Source organism: Sciurus vulgaris, assembly GCF_902686455.1.
Source record: "Sciurus vulgaris genome assembly, chromosome: X".
NCBI lineage: Eukaryota > Metazoa > Chordata > Mammalia > Rodentia > Sciuridae > Sciurus > Sciurus vulgaris.
Genome location: NC_136471.1, coordinates 88,537,692 through 88,556,493, shown reverse-complemented (window position 1 = coordinate 88,556,493; position 18,802 = coordinate 88,537,692). Strand labels below are relative to the sequence as shown.

The 18,802-nt window shown below is 40.5% G+C and overlaps 1 protein-coding gene across 4 annotated transcripts; it reads right to left on the bottom strand.

The window, feature by feature from the left end:
• Window positions 1–13,611: 13,611 nt before the first annotated feature.
• LOC306651801 (spindlin-2B) lies at window positions 13,612–15,663 on the bottom strand. 4 transcript variants are annotated; one of them, XM_079124659.1, is made up of 2 exons: window positions 15,280–15,663; window positions 13,612–14,738 (listed from the first exon to the last, which is right to left on the bottom strand). In XM_079124659.1, the coding sequence occupies exons 1-2, from the start codon at window positions 15,305–15,307 to the stop codon at window positions 13,960–13,962; spliced, it is 807 nt and encodes a 268-aa protein (XP_078980785.1). In that variant the 5' UTR covers window positions 15,308–15,663; the 3' UTR covers window positions 13,612–13,959. The 4 variants fall into 4 exon arrangements, with proteins under 4 accessions (XP_078980785.1, XP_078980788.1, XP_078980787.1 ...); XM_079124662.1 differs by having other exon boundaries at window positions 15,351–15,663; XM_079124661.1 differs by having other exon boundaries at window positions 13,613–14,738; window positions 15,346–15,660.
• Between the last annotated feature and the right edge of the window lie 3,139 nt (window positions 15,664–18,802).

The following is an 18,802-nucleotide window of genomic DNA, read 5'->3' as shown; positions in this document are numbered from 1 at the left end:
CTGGGATAGATTCAAACTAAAAAGCTTTCTCTCAGCAAAGGAAACTCTCAGCAATGTGAGGAGAGAGCCTGCAGAGTGGGAGAATATCTTTGCCAATCATACTTCAGATAGAGCACTAATTTCCAGAATATATAAAGAACTCAAATCTCTATAAGCTATTTTTATTTAATCCTAAAAGTTCAAGTCACACACTAGAACACTAAGTATCAAACATAAAGTCAGTCAGTGACTATCAATAGGCAGTCACAGGCCATTTCCTGATGTACAACTTCAAGAATGAGCAACAAATTATGAGTTCTCCAATCACAGCCACTTATTTCTCATGATTTTTTAGTATTGATCTTGTTCTATTTTGTGTATATTACATGAGTTTAATGGCAGTGCTACTCATATAATATCCAAGAAAATTTAATGAGAATAATTAAATTATATGGAATAAGTTTTGGTCAGATACTACTGAGCTTTGGATAGCCACAAACCATTGTTTTACCTAAAACTTTTTTTATTGTAAACAAATGGGGTACAACTTGTTTATCTGTTTGTAAATGAAATAGAGGCATACCATTTGTGTAATCACACATTTACATAGAGTAATGGTGTTTGATTCATTCTGTTATTTTTCCATTCCCCCCACCCCTCCCACTCCTCTTTTCCCTCTATACAGTCCCTCCCTCCTCCATTCTTGCCTTCCTCCCACCCCCCCATTATGTATCATCATCTGCTCATCAGCAAGATCATTCCTCTTTTGGTTTTTTGAGATTGGCTTATCTCACTTAGCATGATATTCTCCAATTTCATCCATTTGCCTGCAAATGCCATAATTTTATCCTTCTTTATGACTGAGTAATATTCCATTATATATATATATATATATATATATATATATATATATATATATATCACAGTTTCTTTATCATTCATCCATTGAAGGTCATCTAGGTTGGTTCCACAATCTGGCTATTATGAATTGAGTAGCTATGAACATTGATGTGGCTGTATCTCTGTAGTATGCTGATTTTAAGTCCTTTGGGTATATGCCAAGGAGTGGGATAGCTGGGTCAAATGGTGGTTACATTCCAATTTTCCTAAGGAATTTCCACACTGCTTTCCAGAGTGACTGCACTAATATCTAAAACTTTTTTACTTCCCATGAAAAGGATCAAATTTCTCCTCCTTGGGGCAATGCCATTCTTGCTGAGAATGTATGATCTAGGGCTTTCAGGGTAAGACATGAAGATTGGATTGTATATAAATTGTAAGAGTAAATGTTTGGAGCATTTTACACAGGAGAGTGACATAATCTGGTTTTCTTTTTTTTAAAAGATCATTCTTAATATTATGTGAAGAATATAAAGGAAGGTGAGAAGATCCTAGTTTCCAAAAACCTGATTTAACCAGACATAAGGTCTTATTTTCTTTTCAAATCCTTTATTTACTGAGACAACACCCCTCTCTCCTCCATGCTGCCAAAGCATCAGGTCATATGTTCACAGCTCAGTTGTTTCTTAATTGTTGGTCTCTGGGGATTTCCTTCACAATCTTTAGAGCACAGATATGTGTTTAAAAGAAGGTCTTTTATTTTGTCTAACTTTTTAAAGTATAGTGCTTTTTGATGAATGAGTTTACATGTACTCAGTTTTCATCCCTTTTAAACTAATGGATTTATTTATCCACTCCTATTGTGTAGCTTTATTCCTTCATAATGGAGACAGAGAGATTATAGAGTTGTCAGTAGACTCATGCTCCCATTTGGTGAGGCTCTTCCTTTAACACCTACTATTCCTTTTTTAAGTGAATGAGCTGAATAGCTCATAGTTTATCTGAGAAAACTCTAACTTATTTTTAAAATTTAATTTAACATTTTATTTTTAGATAATTATAGTTAGATATGCAGTTGTAAAAAATAATGCAGAGATTCTGGTATCTTTTGCCTAAATTTCCACAGTGGTAACATCTTGCAAAATTGTAGAACAAACATCACAGCATATCAATATTGCTTTGTTAGGAAAAGAATAGTTCATCAAACGGTGTTTCTTTTTTGCCCTTTCACAGTCATATACCTCCTGCCCTCTTCCCTACCTCACTCCTGCCATCAACTCCCCTAATATCCTTGATGCTTTTCCTCACCTCTGCAATTTTGTCATTTTAAGAATATTATATGCTGTAAATTGAATAATAAAATATTCAAGTAGAATCATAAAATTCTCATCTTTAGGATTCACCTGGATGAACAGTTAAATAACTTTTGGCATATGCATAGCATGGAATACTATTCATCAATAAACAGGAACAAGTATTGATATACACAACAACTTGGGTGTATTTGTAACTGATTTTTAAAAAGACAATTAAAACTCATAAAAATATTTATCCCTTAAGCTATAATCTATTAAAAATATTGCTTAGATATATTGTGTAATATATTAATTGCAGTAAGTTAATATGTTGTTTCTCCCACTAAGGATTATGTATAGGGTTTGCCCAATAGGATCCTCATTCCCCTGACTGCATCTTCCAATGATTTCTCTAATTGGAGAGTTTGAGAGGAATTGGACATGTATTAAACCTTTTTGTTCTTATTCCTATGAGGGAGGTCTACAGTTATCCAGTTATCTGCCTGTGAATGCCTCAAGTATAAGGAAGTATAAGGAAGTCCCCATGGCACTACATCTGGGCATGTCCTTCAATTTAGCTTTTATCACTTATAAAGTGATACTACATTTGTGTAATTATTGTGCTTGTCTCTCACATTATGAACTTGTAAAGAGAAAAAAAAATATTAGTCCTCTGAAACCCTGACTGTAAGAATACATTGAGCTGTGGCATGGTTTCAATATGAGAATGAAGGCATAATCTTAACAGGGCTCCCCTTCATGTAATAGGGTTCCACTTTATGATTTGAATGTAAACCTTACTGCTTGGTCACTGGTAGCTCTTTTTAAAAATGACATGCTTTTTTCCCCTTTCATTTTCTCCTTCTCCATCCCTAACTGCAGGGAAAGCCAGATTGCCATTCTTCCTATACTAGGCCAAGTTGTCTGTCCTTCTGATTACTGCTTACCTAAACAAAGAGACTCCAGACTTGGCAATAGGAAAACAGCTGCTTTAAACATCTGTTACATCTATTGGTAATATCTGGAAAAGAGTCTATATTTTTCACTTTTTAAAATCCTCTATTCCCTCCAACAATTAGAATGGCAACCTCTGTGATGTGAGTCCATTGCCTTTCTCCTTGCCAGCAAAGCAATAAAACTTTTTCTTTTTCATCAAAACCTTGTTCTTCTTATTGTATTGGCACTGGGGACAAAGACTGTGCTTTCAGTATCAAACTGGGCAACCCATATTGAGTCAGCTGCCCTGCTCCAGACTTCTTGGGCAGGTCTGGTATTACAAGTGTAAGATTGTTGAGAACAACCTGCTAGATAATTAGGAGACTGGGTGAATTCACCTTGAATTAGACAGAAGGAGCTGTTTCTGGAAGTAAAGGGAGGGACTGAGGGACCATCCCTGCAGTTGCCCAAGGTTCCTTTTGCCTAAAGAACTCTTGCTTTCTCTCTCTCTGATTGGGTGTAATGCTCTCCTCCATATGGTCTATTTGATAAAAAAGAAATCTGCATGCAGTAAAGTTGTGATACCTTGGCCATCTGGCAAGGTCCCCTGGTGTGTATGCCATGATCCTTGATTCTATGCATCTGGTCTGGTTCTCCTTCATGGAAACATCTGGTCCCCTCTGTCCCTCTTTGTGAAAACATCTGTGACACTACTGAGGTAGGAATCCTGGTTAAGTGGGAGTAGGGAACCCAGGTGATTTTTTTTCCAACCTGGTGTGTTTTTAAGGTCACCATCTGTTGATCCTGCTTTTGGGGATCCCTTCCAGTTATCTGTCTCTAGGCTTTCATTTGTATCTGTTACTGGCCCTTTAAGATATGGCCACCAGTAATCTCTTGGGAAAGATTTTGGCTAAATGGGCCCACCTAAGGCTATAAGCCTATAACTAAGAAAAAAAGATGGTGTTTTTACCACAACAGAGTCTAGCTGATGCATGTTTTAGAAGGTGAGGAAAGTTAATCACTATGTAGTAGTCTGAATTGATTCGATCTTGCAGTTGGGGTTGGTCTGTCAGAGGTCAGATAAAAAAGGGAGATTTTGTGTGTTCAGGCACTTATACAGTTACTTGCTAAGGAGTGTGAATTACCAGGAACTAAATGGATGGTGCAAGGAAAGACACAGCCTCCAGTGTGCAAAGATAGCAGAAAAATTGAGATGAATTATAATCATTTTAACCTGGATCTGGCTGACCTGCACTATCTCTCAGCCCAGCCTCTGGCTTGGCCCCAGCCCCAGGTGCCTCTCATCCTACTACAAGCAGAGGGTCACTGAGAGTCAGGAATTCTACCAAGGCTGAAGGAAGAATTGTGGGAAACTGCCCAATCCATAGAAAAATATTTGGCAAGTGGGGCAGGTGGGAACCCTGAGTACTTGAACTCTGCCTTGCCTTCAAGCCTGCCTCTTATTCTGGCAGATTCTCCTCTGCCCACAGAGGATCCACCAGATGAAGAGAATGTGGAGATAGCCATTTTGCTGCTGCTGGTGCTGAGAGATCATGACCTTGGGATGGGAAGTTCATCCCCTTTTAAAACTGGACAGAGCACTCCATTTGATCAGGGAAATATCCGCCACTGGGAAGGAGCAATTCCTGCTATGGCAATAGCCCATTGTCATAAATGCACAGGGGGAACCACAGTACAAAAAATTATGTGAGCAAAACAACAACAACAACAATAACACCTGCCTGTGACTGGAGAACCTACAGCTAAAGCACATAAATTCCAGTCTCTTCAGTCAGACTTTGTAGCTCTGCCGCAAAAGGCAGGACCAAAAGTATGAGTCAAACAGCCTTAGCTTTAGCTGCACTGGGAGCAACCAGGGACATTCCTGCATGAGAACAAAAAGGATATACCTCTTTGGGAACCCAACTCTGGCCTCCATATTAGGGATTCAAGGCCCCCTGGGCCCTAGCTGTAAGCCTGAGACCTCAGGGGGAGAGATCCAAAACTTTGGGCAGTCTTTCCTCCTGTGGTCTCTGTTCCCTCATCTCACAGGTTCTTTACTGCTGTGCTTTTCTGCCTACCCATAGGTAGACACTTTTGGGTGGAGTCCTGTCTTCCACCCACCAGGCTGAGCAGATGCAAAGACCTCCTGGAATCTCTGATTGTGCAGGCACCTGTCTCTTGGCTTTGACAGTTCCTGCAGAGAGAGGCCCCTGAAAATTCCCATATGGTCAATATGACCTACAATGAACAGAGTACCCTAGACATAAGGAGGAAACTTCAGCAGGTGAAGGGGGAAATTGTCATGAGCACCTCACAGGTAGTTGATGTTGGGTTTAGGGTACATATGCTTCGTAGGAGCAGAGACCAAAAGTCAATGCATGTTTTGTTGGCAGACCCTGCAAAGGGATCCTCATGAAAGCTAAAGGAAAAGGATGGAAAAGGTCACCCTCCATTATAAGAAAAAACATGCCTACTGTAAGAAGAAGTCCCCACAGAAGCCATAGATACAATTGACAGTGGGGACCTAATTAAAAATTAATACTATCATGGAATAATAGGAGTGTCAAGGAAGGCTCAGCCACATTTGTTGCTACAAACACTTAAATGCAAACTGGGACAACAAAACTAAGGTATAGCGTTTTGTATATGTCCAATTGTCCAATCCCTCTCCTGGGATGAGATTTGTTGTGTAAATTAAATGCACAGATAAACTTCTCACGACCAAAAGCGATGATTCAATCTGTAAGCGCCACTGGAAAATGCACCCCATTCCAGGTGGTCAATGATACAGCAACCAAGATTTTACTCAGGGAGGGTTAGACTGCCTCAAGAAGAAACAATACCCCCTAAGAGTGAGACATTGATAGGGGTACAGCCTCTTCTAGAAAAAATTCTTAAACACATATTTAGTTGTTTTTGCTAGATTTCTTACAATAGAATCCTGCCTGCTAAGAAACCTCACATTGATGAGTACTGATTTATTCAAGACTTGCAAACCATAAATAATCTTTTCCAGGACATTCACCCTACAATATCAAATATCTACACCCTTCTGATAGTGATGCCAGGTAACTATGACTATTTCACAGTGCTGGGCTTAAAGGATGCATTTTATTTGCATCCCATCAGAAAGGAAGTTCCAATTACTGTTTGCTTTTGAGTGGAAAATCAGTACCAAAGTAATCATCCAGTAATACTGGATGGTCCTACCTCAGGAATTTAAAAACTCTTCTACTATGTTTAATGAGAGTCTAGTAAAGAACCTTCAAAGGTTATGGCTGAATCAAGGGATCATTTTTCAGTAAGTGGATGGCCTGCTTACATCCAGCCCTGACTATGAACACTGCCTTTCCAAAACCATTACTGTACTGAATCGCTTTACCTCTTGTGGATATATGGTGTCCACTAATAAGGCTTAGATTTTTAAATAACAAGTCATCTATATGTGATTACAGGTTAGTCATGGAACCTGCAGTTTGATGTCAAATTGGAAGCGGCTATCTTGACCCTTAGAAAATCCAGGAAGAAGAAGAAATTCTGTGGTTTCCTGGGAATGACAGTATTCTCCTGTATCTGGATCACTAAGTTTGGATGAATAGTTAAACCCCTGCATGAGATCTTAATAGGAACAGAAATTGAGTCTTTATTTTGGACCCCTGAATGCCAAATTTCCTTTGAAAGGTTAAAACAAAGCCTCATAGCAGCCCCCTGCTCCAGGCCTGCCTGATTTACAAAAGGAGTTTAGACTGCACATACATAAGAAGCAAGGTACAACCTCTGGAGTTCTCTTAAAGACATTGGAAAACTATTTTGACCAGTAACTTATTTGTCAAAACAGCTTGACCACAAAACAAAAGGATGGTCCTTACCCTGCCTTTAGGCAATGACTTTAACTTTGTGATTTATATAAGTGGCTGGAAAGTTTACTGTAGAACAATCCATTGCTGTGTTTGTTCCACACTAGGTCCTGGTACTACTAAAACAGAAAGTTAGCTACTGGCTGACTGCTGAAAAGGTGGGTAGATACGTGCCATCCTACTTTTACAGCCCAAATGTCAATCTTAAAACCATGTCCACCTTAAATCCAACAATCTGCCAGCAGATGATAATGGGCCAATATAACATGATTGCTTAGAGATCTTGAGACTGTTTTCTCCAGCAGGTTGAGTTAGGTTGATCAGCCTATAAAAGAGTCAGACTGGAACCTCTTCACTAGTTTCAAGGACAATGTACCAGTGGGTGGTTGGATACACCATGGTCATAAAGCAAAGCTACTGCAAGCTGAGGCTTTGCCACTGGGAACATCAGCCCAGAAAGCTGAACTAATTGCTCTGACTGTCCAATGGAAAAAAAGGTGAATATTTACACTGACTTGAAATATCCTTTCATGGTAGTACACAAACATGGAACTATCTGGAAAAAAGAGCCGCTCACCACTGAAAAGAAGGACACTAAACATACCATTGAAATATTGACATTAATAAAAGCTGCGACTGAACCAATCATGCACTGTTCTGTCATTAGAAGATTGACACTTATTTGGCTTGGGAAAATCAGGCCTCTGGTAAAGCAGCCAAAAGGGTCATGAACAACAAAGTATTTATTAAGGCCCTAATACCTCAGCTTTAATTAGGCCAATACAAACCTCTTTGTATTGAGGAAGGTGAAAAACAGGCCCTAAAGTAAAGTTTTGACTCCTGGAATAGCTCTGCAAAGTAGAGTTGAAATTCCCATGGGTTCATTTTCCTGCCAGAAGCATTGGTCTGACCTTACATGAGAGTACTCACTGTGGGAGGGCTACCTTGATAAGTTTCACCAAGCCCCACTTACAAGGGCCTTGCCTCCAAGAGGCTATTCATCAGGTGACTCAGAACTGTGTATTATGCACCCCCAAACAATCTGAAGACTGAAAGACAGTCTACTATAGAAGAAACACAATATGTAGGAATATAGTTTTTTTGATTATCGAAGAATAGATGCCTTGAGTATTGGAAAACTTCAGATATATTCTTGTGCTGGTAGACAGCTTCTCAGGGTGGGTTGAAGCTTATCCCACCAGAAGAGAAAACACTTTGGAAATAACCTAAGTCCTCTTAAAGAAGCTAATCCCGAGATACATGCTCCCCTCCTTAAAGCAGAATGACTATGGGTTGTCTTTTATTGCAAAAGTGACCCAACAAGTGACCAAAGTGTTGGATATCCAATAGATATTGAATGCATCCTGGAGAACCCAACCTACAGGGAAAAATGGAATAAAATAAATCACATCTTATAAAAGCAGTAGCTAAATATTGCCAAGAAATTCACCTACAGGGGGATAAGGCATGGCCAATTGCTCTCTGGATGCCAGTGAATCCATAAGTGAGTTTGAATTGAGCCCTTATTAAATAGTATATGGGAAACCCCTCTGGTACTCTGGGGGAAAGTGGAAAAATGTGGCTATAACAGAAAAAAAAAAAACTAGAGTAAAACAATACAGTTGGGTGCGGTGGCACATGCCTGTAATTCCAGCTGCTTGGGAGGCTGAGGCAGGAGGATTGTGAGTTCAAAGCCAGCCTCAGCAGCTTAGTGAGGCCATTAGCAACTCAGTGAGACCCTGTCTCTAAGTAAAATACAAAAAAGGGCTGTGGACTTGGTCCAGTGGTTGAGCACCCCTGGGTTCAATCCCTGAACAAAAAACAATACGTACATACAACAAATCAGTTAAATATTGACTGCCATGCATGAGCATTTCCCTTCCAGATCCCCACCAAGGTTACAATCATCTTGCCATCCCTTCTGGTATAAGTCCAGATGGAAAAAATGACAATAACAGGTAAAAACCTTCCATCCTAGTGACCTTTTTTGTCTCCCACTCTCAGCAAGAAGTAGCTTGGAAATATTGTCACCCATTTTTCCATAGAAATGAAAGGTAGAAGTTGACAGTGGGGAAAATGTAACAGTGGTCTCTTTCATGTGACAGGGATCACTTTATGATGTGAACATAAGCCTTGCTGCTTGATCACTGGCAGCTTATTTTAAAATTGGTGCTTTTTTCCATTGATTACCATTCTTCCTGTACCAAGCCAAGTTATCTGTCCTTCTGTTTAGTACCCACCTGAATAAAGAAACTCTGTACCTGGAAATAAGAAATAGCTCTTTTAAGGATATAGTAGAACATTAATTAATATCTACTGGTTATATTTGGAAGTCAGCCTTGTATTTCTCTTTTTAATGTCCTCTGTTTCCCCTAGCAGAAGGGCAGCCCATTTGACATAAGTCTGTTGCCTTTCTCCTTTACTGGCAAAGCAATAAAACTATTTTTTTTCTCATAACTTTGTTCTCATTTTTGAGTCAGTCTTGGGGACAAGGACTGATCTTTCAGTATCATAACCATTAACAGGTAAGCCTGGGCTTTGCACTGTTTCTCTAAGGTAAATAAATATAAGGCATGGTTTCTTAGGTGATGTACTGTGATCTAAAAAAGGAGAGAAAATTTGACATTCCACAGGAGTAACTTGCATCTCTTCTAGTAGTGACATAGGGAAAGGGTTAGGAAATTCTGAGCATATATTGCTTTAGCAGTAATGGGTGTACAAAGAAAGATTGATTGATTGTGTGATCCCATCAATACTCATTAATACAACATTATTTTTCATTTCAACTCACTCATATTAAAAAATTACAATATCACTTGGGCTTGCAAATGAAGAGTGGGATGTGATCTAGGCAATACACTTTAAACAATTCTTTAGTATAGACATCTGTCCTTTAATCAGGGATACAAGAGCAAACCCCATTTGATTCCTACCACCTTTTGGACAACCAATTGTATTTAACTCCATGAGAAACTATGGATTCTCTGCTGGCACATTACCAAAACAACATCTATTAGCTATCAACAGATTCTAACATAAAGGTTTGTGGAGGACTCCAAGGGTTGAAGCTGATAACAATGTTTTTTTGTGCCAGGGATTGAACCTAGGGGTGCTTCAACTTTGAGCCACATCCCCAGCCCATCTTTTGTATTTTATTTAGAGACAGGGTCTTGCTGAGTTGCTCAGAGCCTTGCTAAGTTGCTGAGGCTTGTTTTGAACTTGAGATCCCCCTGCCTCAGTCTCCCGAGTCACTGGAATTACAGGCATGCACCACTGCACTTACCTAACAACAATTTTTCAAGATTACCTTGAGTTGGTTTCACTTTGTCTAGAGGGCACTTCATGAGCATTGCATACCCAATCTGGGCAGTATGAGCCCGCATATGTTATATGTGTTTTTCCTTGGGAGTTTATCTGTTTTAAGGAAGCTTTCAAGACCGCTAGAAAACATGGTGTTACCTTGAGTCCTGTTGTATTTCTCTTATACCGAATACACTAATAGCAAACGTGGATGAAATACTTTCAGAACACAGCAAGAATTCAATCAATTTTCACCAGAAGCGCTAGCAACAGACTGGTATACACCATTATTATCTGCAACTTACATAAATGGAATAGTTTGCTTATTAGCCTCCATGTTTTCAAACTCATGTAATGCAGACTACTCTAGAAATGCCAGTGTGATCTCATTTTAAAATATAAAACAAATCATGTTACTCTTATGTTAAAAATAGCTGATAATCAATCTTGACTCCCACTATCCATAACCAATGTGAAATCAGCTCCTACTATTCTCTACCTTGCTCAATAGCTACAACTGTGACACTGTGATGGTTTAGATATGAAGTGTCTCTCAAAAGCTCATGTGTGAGACAATGCAAGAATTTTCAGAGGTGAAATGATTAGATTATGACAGGTGGAATCTAATAAGTGGATTAATCAACTGATCTGGATTAACTGGGTGGTAACTTTAGGCAGGTAGGGCAGAGCTGGAAGAAATTGGTTAATGGGGTGTGGTTTTGGGGTTTATGTTTTGTCCCTAGTAAGTGGAGCTCTCTCTCTGCTTCTAGCTGTCATATCCTGAGCTGCTGTCCTCCACCATGCACTTCCACTATGATATCCTGTGTTACCTTGTGCCCAGAGTAATGAAGTCAGCCAAAATGAACTGAAACACTGAAACTGTAAATCAAAATAAAATTTTCCTCCTCCTCTAAGTAGTTCAGGTTGAGTTTTGGCCCGAGTAATGCAAAGCTGACTAAAACAGATGCTATAATAATTCTTCCTCTTCAAAAAAAAAAAACCAAAAAAACTCCAAAACAAAAATACCAACCAACCAACAAAACAAACAAACAAACAAACAACAACAACAACAACAAAAAGAGGCCTTCTACTAACATGGGGCCAGAGCATTTGTTGTCCCTCAATCTGGAATGGTACATCCCCCAGACAGCTAAGGGCTAGTTTTCCAATTACCTCCAGGTCTTCACTCAAAATGCAAGCTCTCAGTGAGTGTGCAAACTCAGCCTCCTGCCTTCAATTTCGTTTTCCTGTTCCTTGCTTTATTTTTCCTTCTTAGCACTTGTAACTATGAAAATACTCTATATTTACTTATTTATCTTGGCTACTGCCTCCCTCCCAGACTAAAATGAAAACTCTGTGAGAGTAAGATTTTTTATTTGCTTCTATTTATCATTGCTGTATCATCAGTACCTGTGCATAGAAGAGGGCATGGCAGAGGATTAAGAAGCGAATGGGAGCAAAACAAATGTTAAAAAAAAAAAAAGGGTAGATTTCTCTGGCAATAGCCCCAACGTTATAAATGAAAATGTCTCCAGGGGACAACTGTGCATTTTGCCAGAGAGAGGCAGGCCAGTGGGGTTGGTCACCAGGACAAGGATCCTGAGCTTAAAATGGGTTGAGTCCTACCACGCACCTGGCTCCTAGTATCCTCCTTGGAAAGTAGACCCCAATAAGTTGGTTTCTGTTTGTTTGTTTGTTTGTTTGGGTTTCCAGGAGAAGCCAGAAATGGCTTTACATTATGCAAATTCCTCAAATGTCTAAGGTACCTAATTTGAAGAAGAAAAAACAGCACACACACAAAGATCAAACAAAGTGAGACAGCTGGCTGACATTGTTCCCTGGGTGGCCTGCTGGTGTTGGCTGGACAAAATTGTGCATCCTATGAAAGAAAATTCATCCCTGCTAAGGCAAGGTGGGCTTGCCTTGTGCAATTATTGAGGCACTCAGCTTCAGGTCAATTTTGGGTGGAGAGAATGAACTGGATTTACCAACTTCTTTCAACTCCTGGAAACTCCACCCACCCCAGTATGCATGGAGTTATGAAAGCCTCCATCACTCCTTCTTGAGGGATGACACGCACTCCAGTGAGGGGCAGGAGTGCAGAAGCCAAAAAAGGGTTTCGAGGGGGACTTTAGGAGGACCAGGTAAAAACAAGACAAAGAAGAAGTAAAGGACACAGACCCATGAGCTGGACACCACAGTTCTGAGGGATTTTATTGCAGTTGTCACTCCTTTTTCCTCCACCAACCACAACACTTCCATGCGGCATTATACAGTCCAAGCAATTAGTTGTACAAAATCACAATTCCCAGCCCAACCAACCATGGCACCAGTATCACCTGGAAACAAAAGAGCTGCGCAAACTTCCATCAGAGCTCCCCATGAGTTTAAAGGGGACAAGATGGCCAGGAAGCACCAGTGTAGTGTCAATAGCCACAGGCTTTGTGTGGAGTATAGCCAGAATGGGGCTCCTAGGGCAAGAGAGCCTCCCTTTGGTGGAGCACTGGTTGCTGCCACCTGTGGTTTCAGGCAGCTGTTGAAAGAAGCATGGATAGTCAAGTACTCGCCATGCCCTGGAGAGACATTAAGTTCAATCCTCTCATGCTCCTCCTCTCTAGGGAGGCAAGAACATTCCTGTAGGAGGAAGAACAGTGGTGGTACTGCTGTACCTGGCTTCAGCAAGGTTCCATTTTTCTGGGTAAAACTTTTTCTCACTGCCCAGGTTTATGGAGCACCATGTTAGTGTGTCTAGGCTGAGGGCTGAGGTTCTGTTGGGCCAGTGTGGCACAAACTCCCTGAAACAAGAAAAGCTTTAAAGTTATACACTTGGCTCCCACTTAAGTTGTCTGAGTCATTCATTGCTGTCAAATGCCCTTCTAGGGAATCTCTAGTGCATCTGCTTTCTTTGACAGTTGCCACTTTCTTTGTGCACAGAGCCAGGGAGGGCAATATGGATATGGCTGGGGTCCAGCTTTCCCTGAACTTTTCCATCCCTCATGGGACCTGCTCTCTCACCTCCCCCCTCCCCAATTTTCATTTCCTCGTCATTCTTTCTTCTTGCAATTGCTCCTTCCTCAGTGTCCCTCCATTTTTGGCCATGCTACCCATGCATAGACCCTCCTTTGTGTGTCCTCTGGCTTCCCTGAAGCTTGATCATCCCATCTCCCTTACTCTGGACCTCTTCTAAGCGTCCTTGTGTCCCTCTCTACACAATTTACTCGAGTGTTTTCCTCGAAGCCTCAAGATCCACTCTCTGACATCCTTCCCTCCCTTCCAAATTGGCTGTTTCCCCTCCTGTAGCCTATCCCTCCCACAGGGAGCCTCCCAATTGTTTGACCCCTCTCTCCCTCTGCCTAAGTAGATACCTCCTCCTCTCCCATCCCCCACAGCCCATCATTAGTCCTTTCCCCTCCCCTCCAGATCAGACCAGCTAAGTCTTGTTCCATTTTTAGATGAGTGATTATGATACTAGCTGCACTTTATTCACAGCCTGAATTGACAGCTGTTCCTTCCTTTCGTGCCCCATCCACCAAACACACTCAATCTTTTCAACAAGACAAAGTGCTTACACACAGCATGTCATGTCCACATAAACTTGTATTTTTCAGAACAAAACAACAGTTATGCTGGCAAAGACGTTGGGTTTTCAGGGACCCTTAAACTTTCAATACACTGAAAAGCAGCATTTTTTGGAGTGTCTACAAATTATACGTTTATTTCCAAAATCGTGGCACATTTTATCCTAACAGTTAGGACTTTTTCACCAAATCATAGACATAGATGTGGAAATCATCATCAAACTTGATGAAATACACAGAGGGTTTGGCTTCCACTTGGTGAATGACCATTCCGATTCTTTTGGAGCCATCTTCTTTGGTATATTCCACATGTTTGCCTATCAGGCCATCTACAACTCCTCCGGGCTCCCTCTCTGCTGGAGGAGACTCACTGGACTCTGGCATGATACGGAGGTCACCTTCTTTATAATCATCTAGAAGCTGGTACATGTACAGGACAGGATCTTTCTCATAGGTAATATAAAACCAGGCTTTCATGATAGGTGCTTGGGCTAGGACCATCCCCCTCCATTCATCCTTAGAACCATGCTCACCCTCAAACATATGTTCCACTGCTTTGCCAATTATGGTATTTGCAAGGTTGGCATCACTAACTTGGGATGATGCCACCCTGTCGGAAAGAATTTTAAGAGACAAAACTCTTTCATCTCTGTGAAGTTCCAGGCCATAGACACAGTCAATTCCATCATATTTCACCAGATAAAGAGAGGGGTTTATGGGCACCTGATCCAGAACAGTTCCCTTCCACTGGGTGATGGGCTCATCGCCTTCCTTCCATCCATGGGAAATTCTGCAGCCCACAATGTTCCTGCGAGGCTGGGATGAAGGTCTGCCTCTGTGCTTCTTCTGGGAAGTTTTCCTCTTGGACACGTTTGCAGACCCAGTGGCCCTTCCTGCAGCTGCCCTGGTTTGTTGCCCTTCGGCCTCTTGTACATTGGGAGTCTTCATGCCTGCAGGGAAAGGAGAGGGGATAGAGACAGATATCCAATATGCCATAAGGTGAACTTCTCCCATAGCGATGTCTCTTATGTACCCTGCACAGGCGCCTAAAATTTCCCCAGGAGCCTGGCAGCAATGCTGGGAATCCTGGCTGTGTGCCTGCAGTGCTCTTGCTCTTGTGCTCCTTCTCTCCCCCTCTTCCTCCCTCCCTCTCTCTCTCTCTCCCTCTCTCAGGTTCCTTTAGGCTGAGGGGAAGGGCTGGAGTGGCTGGAGTGCTGCCTGGGTTTAGGAACTCTGCAGAAGGGAAAGGGCTACCTCCTCCTGGCTCCGTGTCCAGTTTCCCCGCCCTTGCACCCACTGCCCACCTGCCCTGAAAGCCCCAGACTGCTGGCCACAAGCCCCCCTGCCTATCCTAGCCGCTTCCCTTGTATCCACCTCCTTTGCTGCCCCATGCTCATTTCCAAATCCTTGCCTGGCTCTTAAGGCACCCACCCCCTTTTCCTGTTGCCCACCCCAGCCAGCCTTCCACCCTTGCCTGGCGCCCACTTCTACCTTTATTTCTTGCAAGATTCCATCCCATCCCCCTCCCTCCTTTCTGGCGCCCACCAATGGCCTTGCCCTGCCTGGCGTCCACCGCCGGAGATCGCGGGCCTCACGTGCCCAAATCGGACACCTCGCTGCTGCCTCTGCTAAGAGCCCGTGGAGAAGGAGGATCCGCGGGCGACCGGTCCAGTGAGTGCTTGCCAGAGCTGGGAGGGAAGGATGCACAGGCGAAGAGAATGTTAGGAGGGCGGCGGGGCAGGCGAAGAGGGCGGTGGCGTTGCTGCTGCTGGGTTTATGGGCCCTCCGCCTTTCCTTTGGTGCGGCGGACCATCTGCCACCTTGGGCTTCCACAGTCTCCGCAGTCTCCTCCCTCTTTCTCTATAGAAAAATAATCTTATTTTCCTGTCCTTATTTTGGCTTCCCTGTCTTGGTAAATACTGAACTCCTCAGCCTCCTTCTAGCCTCAGATTCAGAACAGTGGGACCTGTAGGTGGCCCTTTCCTTCTTTAAGGCTTTCTTACTGGACCCCCTAGGTCGTTTAGCTCCACCCCTAAGCTCTCTTGCTCCATCTGCTTTCTATCTTTCTGACATTCCTCACATTTTTTGCACACATATAAATTTACCCAGAAATAATATTCAAACGTATATTGAAACAATTCCTTTCTTTTCATACATATCTGCACACATATTTGTACATACTCATTATAAAGATATATAATCCTAAATATATACCTCAACCTTATGGCATTATGCACAGACAAAATTTTCTGTATTTAAATACCTATTGATTTATTCACACTTTAGGAGTTTCTTCAGTGTAGTTTCTAGGCATAGTTTAGTTTTGAAGATCTAGTTTTGGAGTAGTAGCTTCAGCTTAAGAACGTATTGAGCATGATTCCAATTTCTACCAAACTTTAATTTTTCACAGCTTGACACTTTGTATCCTCTCTGTATCCTTTTCTGTTTTTTAAAATAATTTTTGCACAATGTTTTATAATCTTGACAATAGTTTTCAAAAGTTTTTTTATCAGTTAAGATGTTTCCTACATGTAACAAGAAAGAAAACTAAAATTGATTTACAATAAAATCAATTTATTGGCCAATATATTAGTCTCATTCTAGGTGGTCAGTATTGTGGACTGAATTAAACCTTCCAATATTCATATGTTGAAATTTTAACTGCAGTACCTCAGAATGTGAGTTTATGAAGATAGGACTTTTAAGAAGAAATTCATGTGCAGTCAATTTTGTAGATTTTAATTAATAGAACTAGGTTTTAAAAATTTTTTAAAAGAGGAATTTAGGTTAGATAAGCACATGGAAAATATGAAGTGAATCAGAAGGGAAAGATGGGCATTTACTAATAAATGATAGATACTTTATATAAAAACCACCCCTTCTGATAACCTTGATTTTGACTGAAGCCTTCAGAAATAAGAGAAAAGAAATGTGTTATTTAATTCTCTTACTTTGTGCTACTTTGTTATGGCAGCCCTAGTAAACAAATAACACTCAGTGATGTCACCCAAAACCTAGTTTTATCCTGTCTTCTATTTTCTATTGCCAGTTTCATTCTAACATTTATGTTGCAATGTGATGCTTAACAAGTTTGGGGGGTAAATACTTTCTTATTCTTGTACTGTGGTACTCATTTTATGCAAATTTCGATCAAATTTGCTTTGATAGCATTATAGGTTATTTTTCCTTTCCTCATAATATGGCCAAGGAAAATGTTATGCCCAATTGTTTTAGATCCAGTTTATATACTCAATTCAGAACCAACCACATTAACAGAGTCAGTCCATTTGGCTAATATGTTTATTATAATAAAGGACCATAATGAATTTGGAATTAGTGTCAATTTCACCAAAATGATATGGGTATTATGCTGTCAAGAAACATATACATGATGTCTAATAACCAACAATGTTCACAGCAATTCAACGTTATTATTTTGAAAATTACAAAAAAATTTTTCATTATTTTTACAAAATTTGTTTCTTTGATACTGTTCCCAGTTATGCCATTGTCAATTGCATGTTTGTTCATATTTTTTGACAAGGTTATAATAATTAACCTCTTTTAAGTTTTTTATTTTTAAATTATTTTAACTTATTGTTTTATTTATACCATATCCTGTGCCCATGTCCTGTCTTTGAGGTTCACTTATGAAACCAGAGAACTGGATCAATTCCTTTTTCAGTTATTCCCCAGAGAACTGGATCAATTCCTTTTTCAGTTATTCTTTCATATTCATAATTTTGAATTGTCTGACCCCATATGCATGATCACTTGAGTTAGATTAGCACATAACCTGTCTATGGCATCAAAACTCATCGCATATTTAGAAACTCATAACTCTCTCTTCTATTTAAACACAATTTTCTGACCTGTTTTTGTTCATGTCACCATCTTCAAACAGAATCTGGAATAACTGATGAATACCTATTATTTGGCAAATAAGGTGATAGCAGAAATTTTTTGATAATAGTTCTATTGGGCACCTATGGGAAGATCTTTGATTTTTATCTTAGAAAATCTTTCTTTTATTTACCATGAGAGCTAGAAACTATTCAGTACATAGGGATGGCCTCTGAGATACTGATCACTGAGGTTCTATGTTTCACAACTCTTTTCTTTTATCCTATCTTGTTGCTTTCCAAACCATATAGATCTTACGGGCAGATCTTTGTATTTAGGTTCTTTTTTTCTGGGCTTTATTTATCTCTTTCTGAAACTGACCACTGTATCTTGTCACTACTGTTCTTTGAGCTGTCATTGCCCATAATTACATGCTTCCTGTTCTTCTTTAAAACAGTTAATGTATCTCTGATTCAAACAGAAATCTCCAGAATTCTACAGTATTTGCTTCATTTCTCATTCGTTAACTTGACCATACATTTGTTGATGAATTCCAATTAAGTTCCTCAGGCTGAACATGTCTGATGGCATTATGTGGAGTTGTATAAACTCAATCTGAAAGAATGCGTGGAACCATTCCATGTCTGTGTTCTTTGTCATTGAATTAGAATCCCACCCTGCTTAAGAACAGGTTATTAGGTGATATGTTTACAGTGATTTTAATGAAAGGGAAGAGGTTGTCATAACTATCCTTGTCATTGCCCTATCACACCACATTGAGTTCCTCACTTTCCTTTGTTTGTTGTACTGGAAAATAAGAGCCTGAACTAGGCCTGAACCCTGGTTGAATTGTCTGTCTAAAGACTAATTTGAGCTGGGATCACTGACCTGAGCATGGTAAATACGAAGTCAATTCAGAAACCCAACTGGTAGACAGTATAACCAATTCATGTGTGTTTTGGAGCTTCTTATCATGTGTACAGGTCCTTAGAAAGTAATTTCTCACCATGAAACTTAAGTGTTGGACTCTCCAAGTCAGTATGCATTTAATGTTTTATATTTATGCATGTGGCAGGTACTACACAAGTCACAGCTATGATGTCACAACTTTGTGTTGGGATGGGTGACTCAACTACCTAGAATTATCACAGGATCATAAAAATTGGGAAAT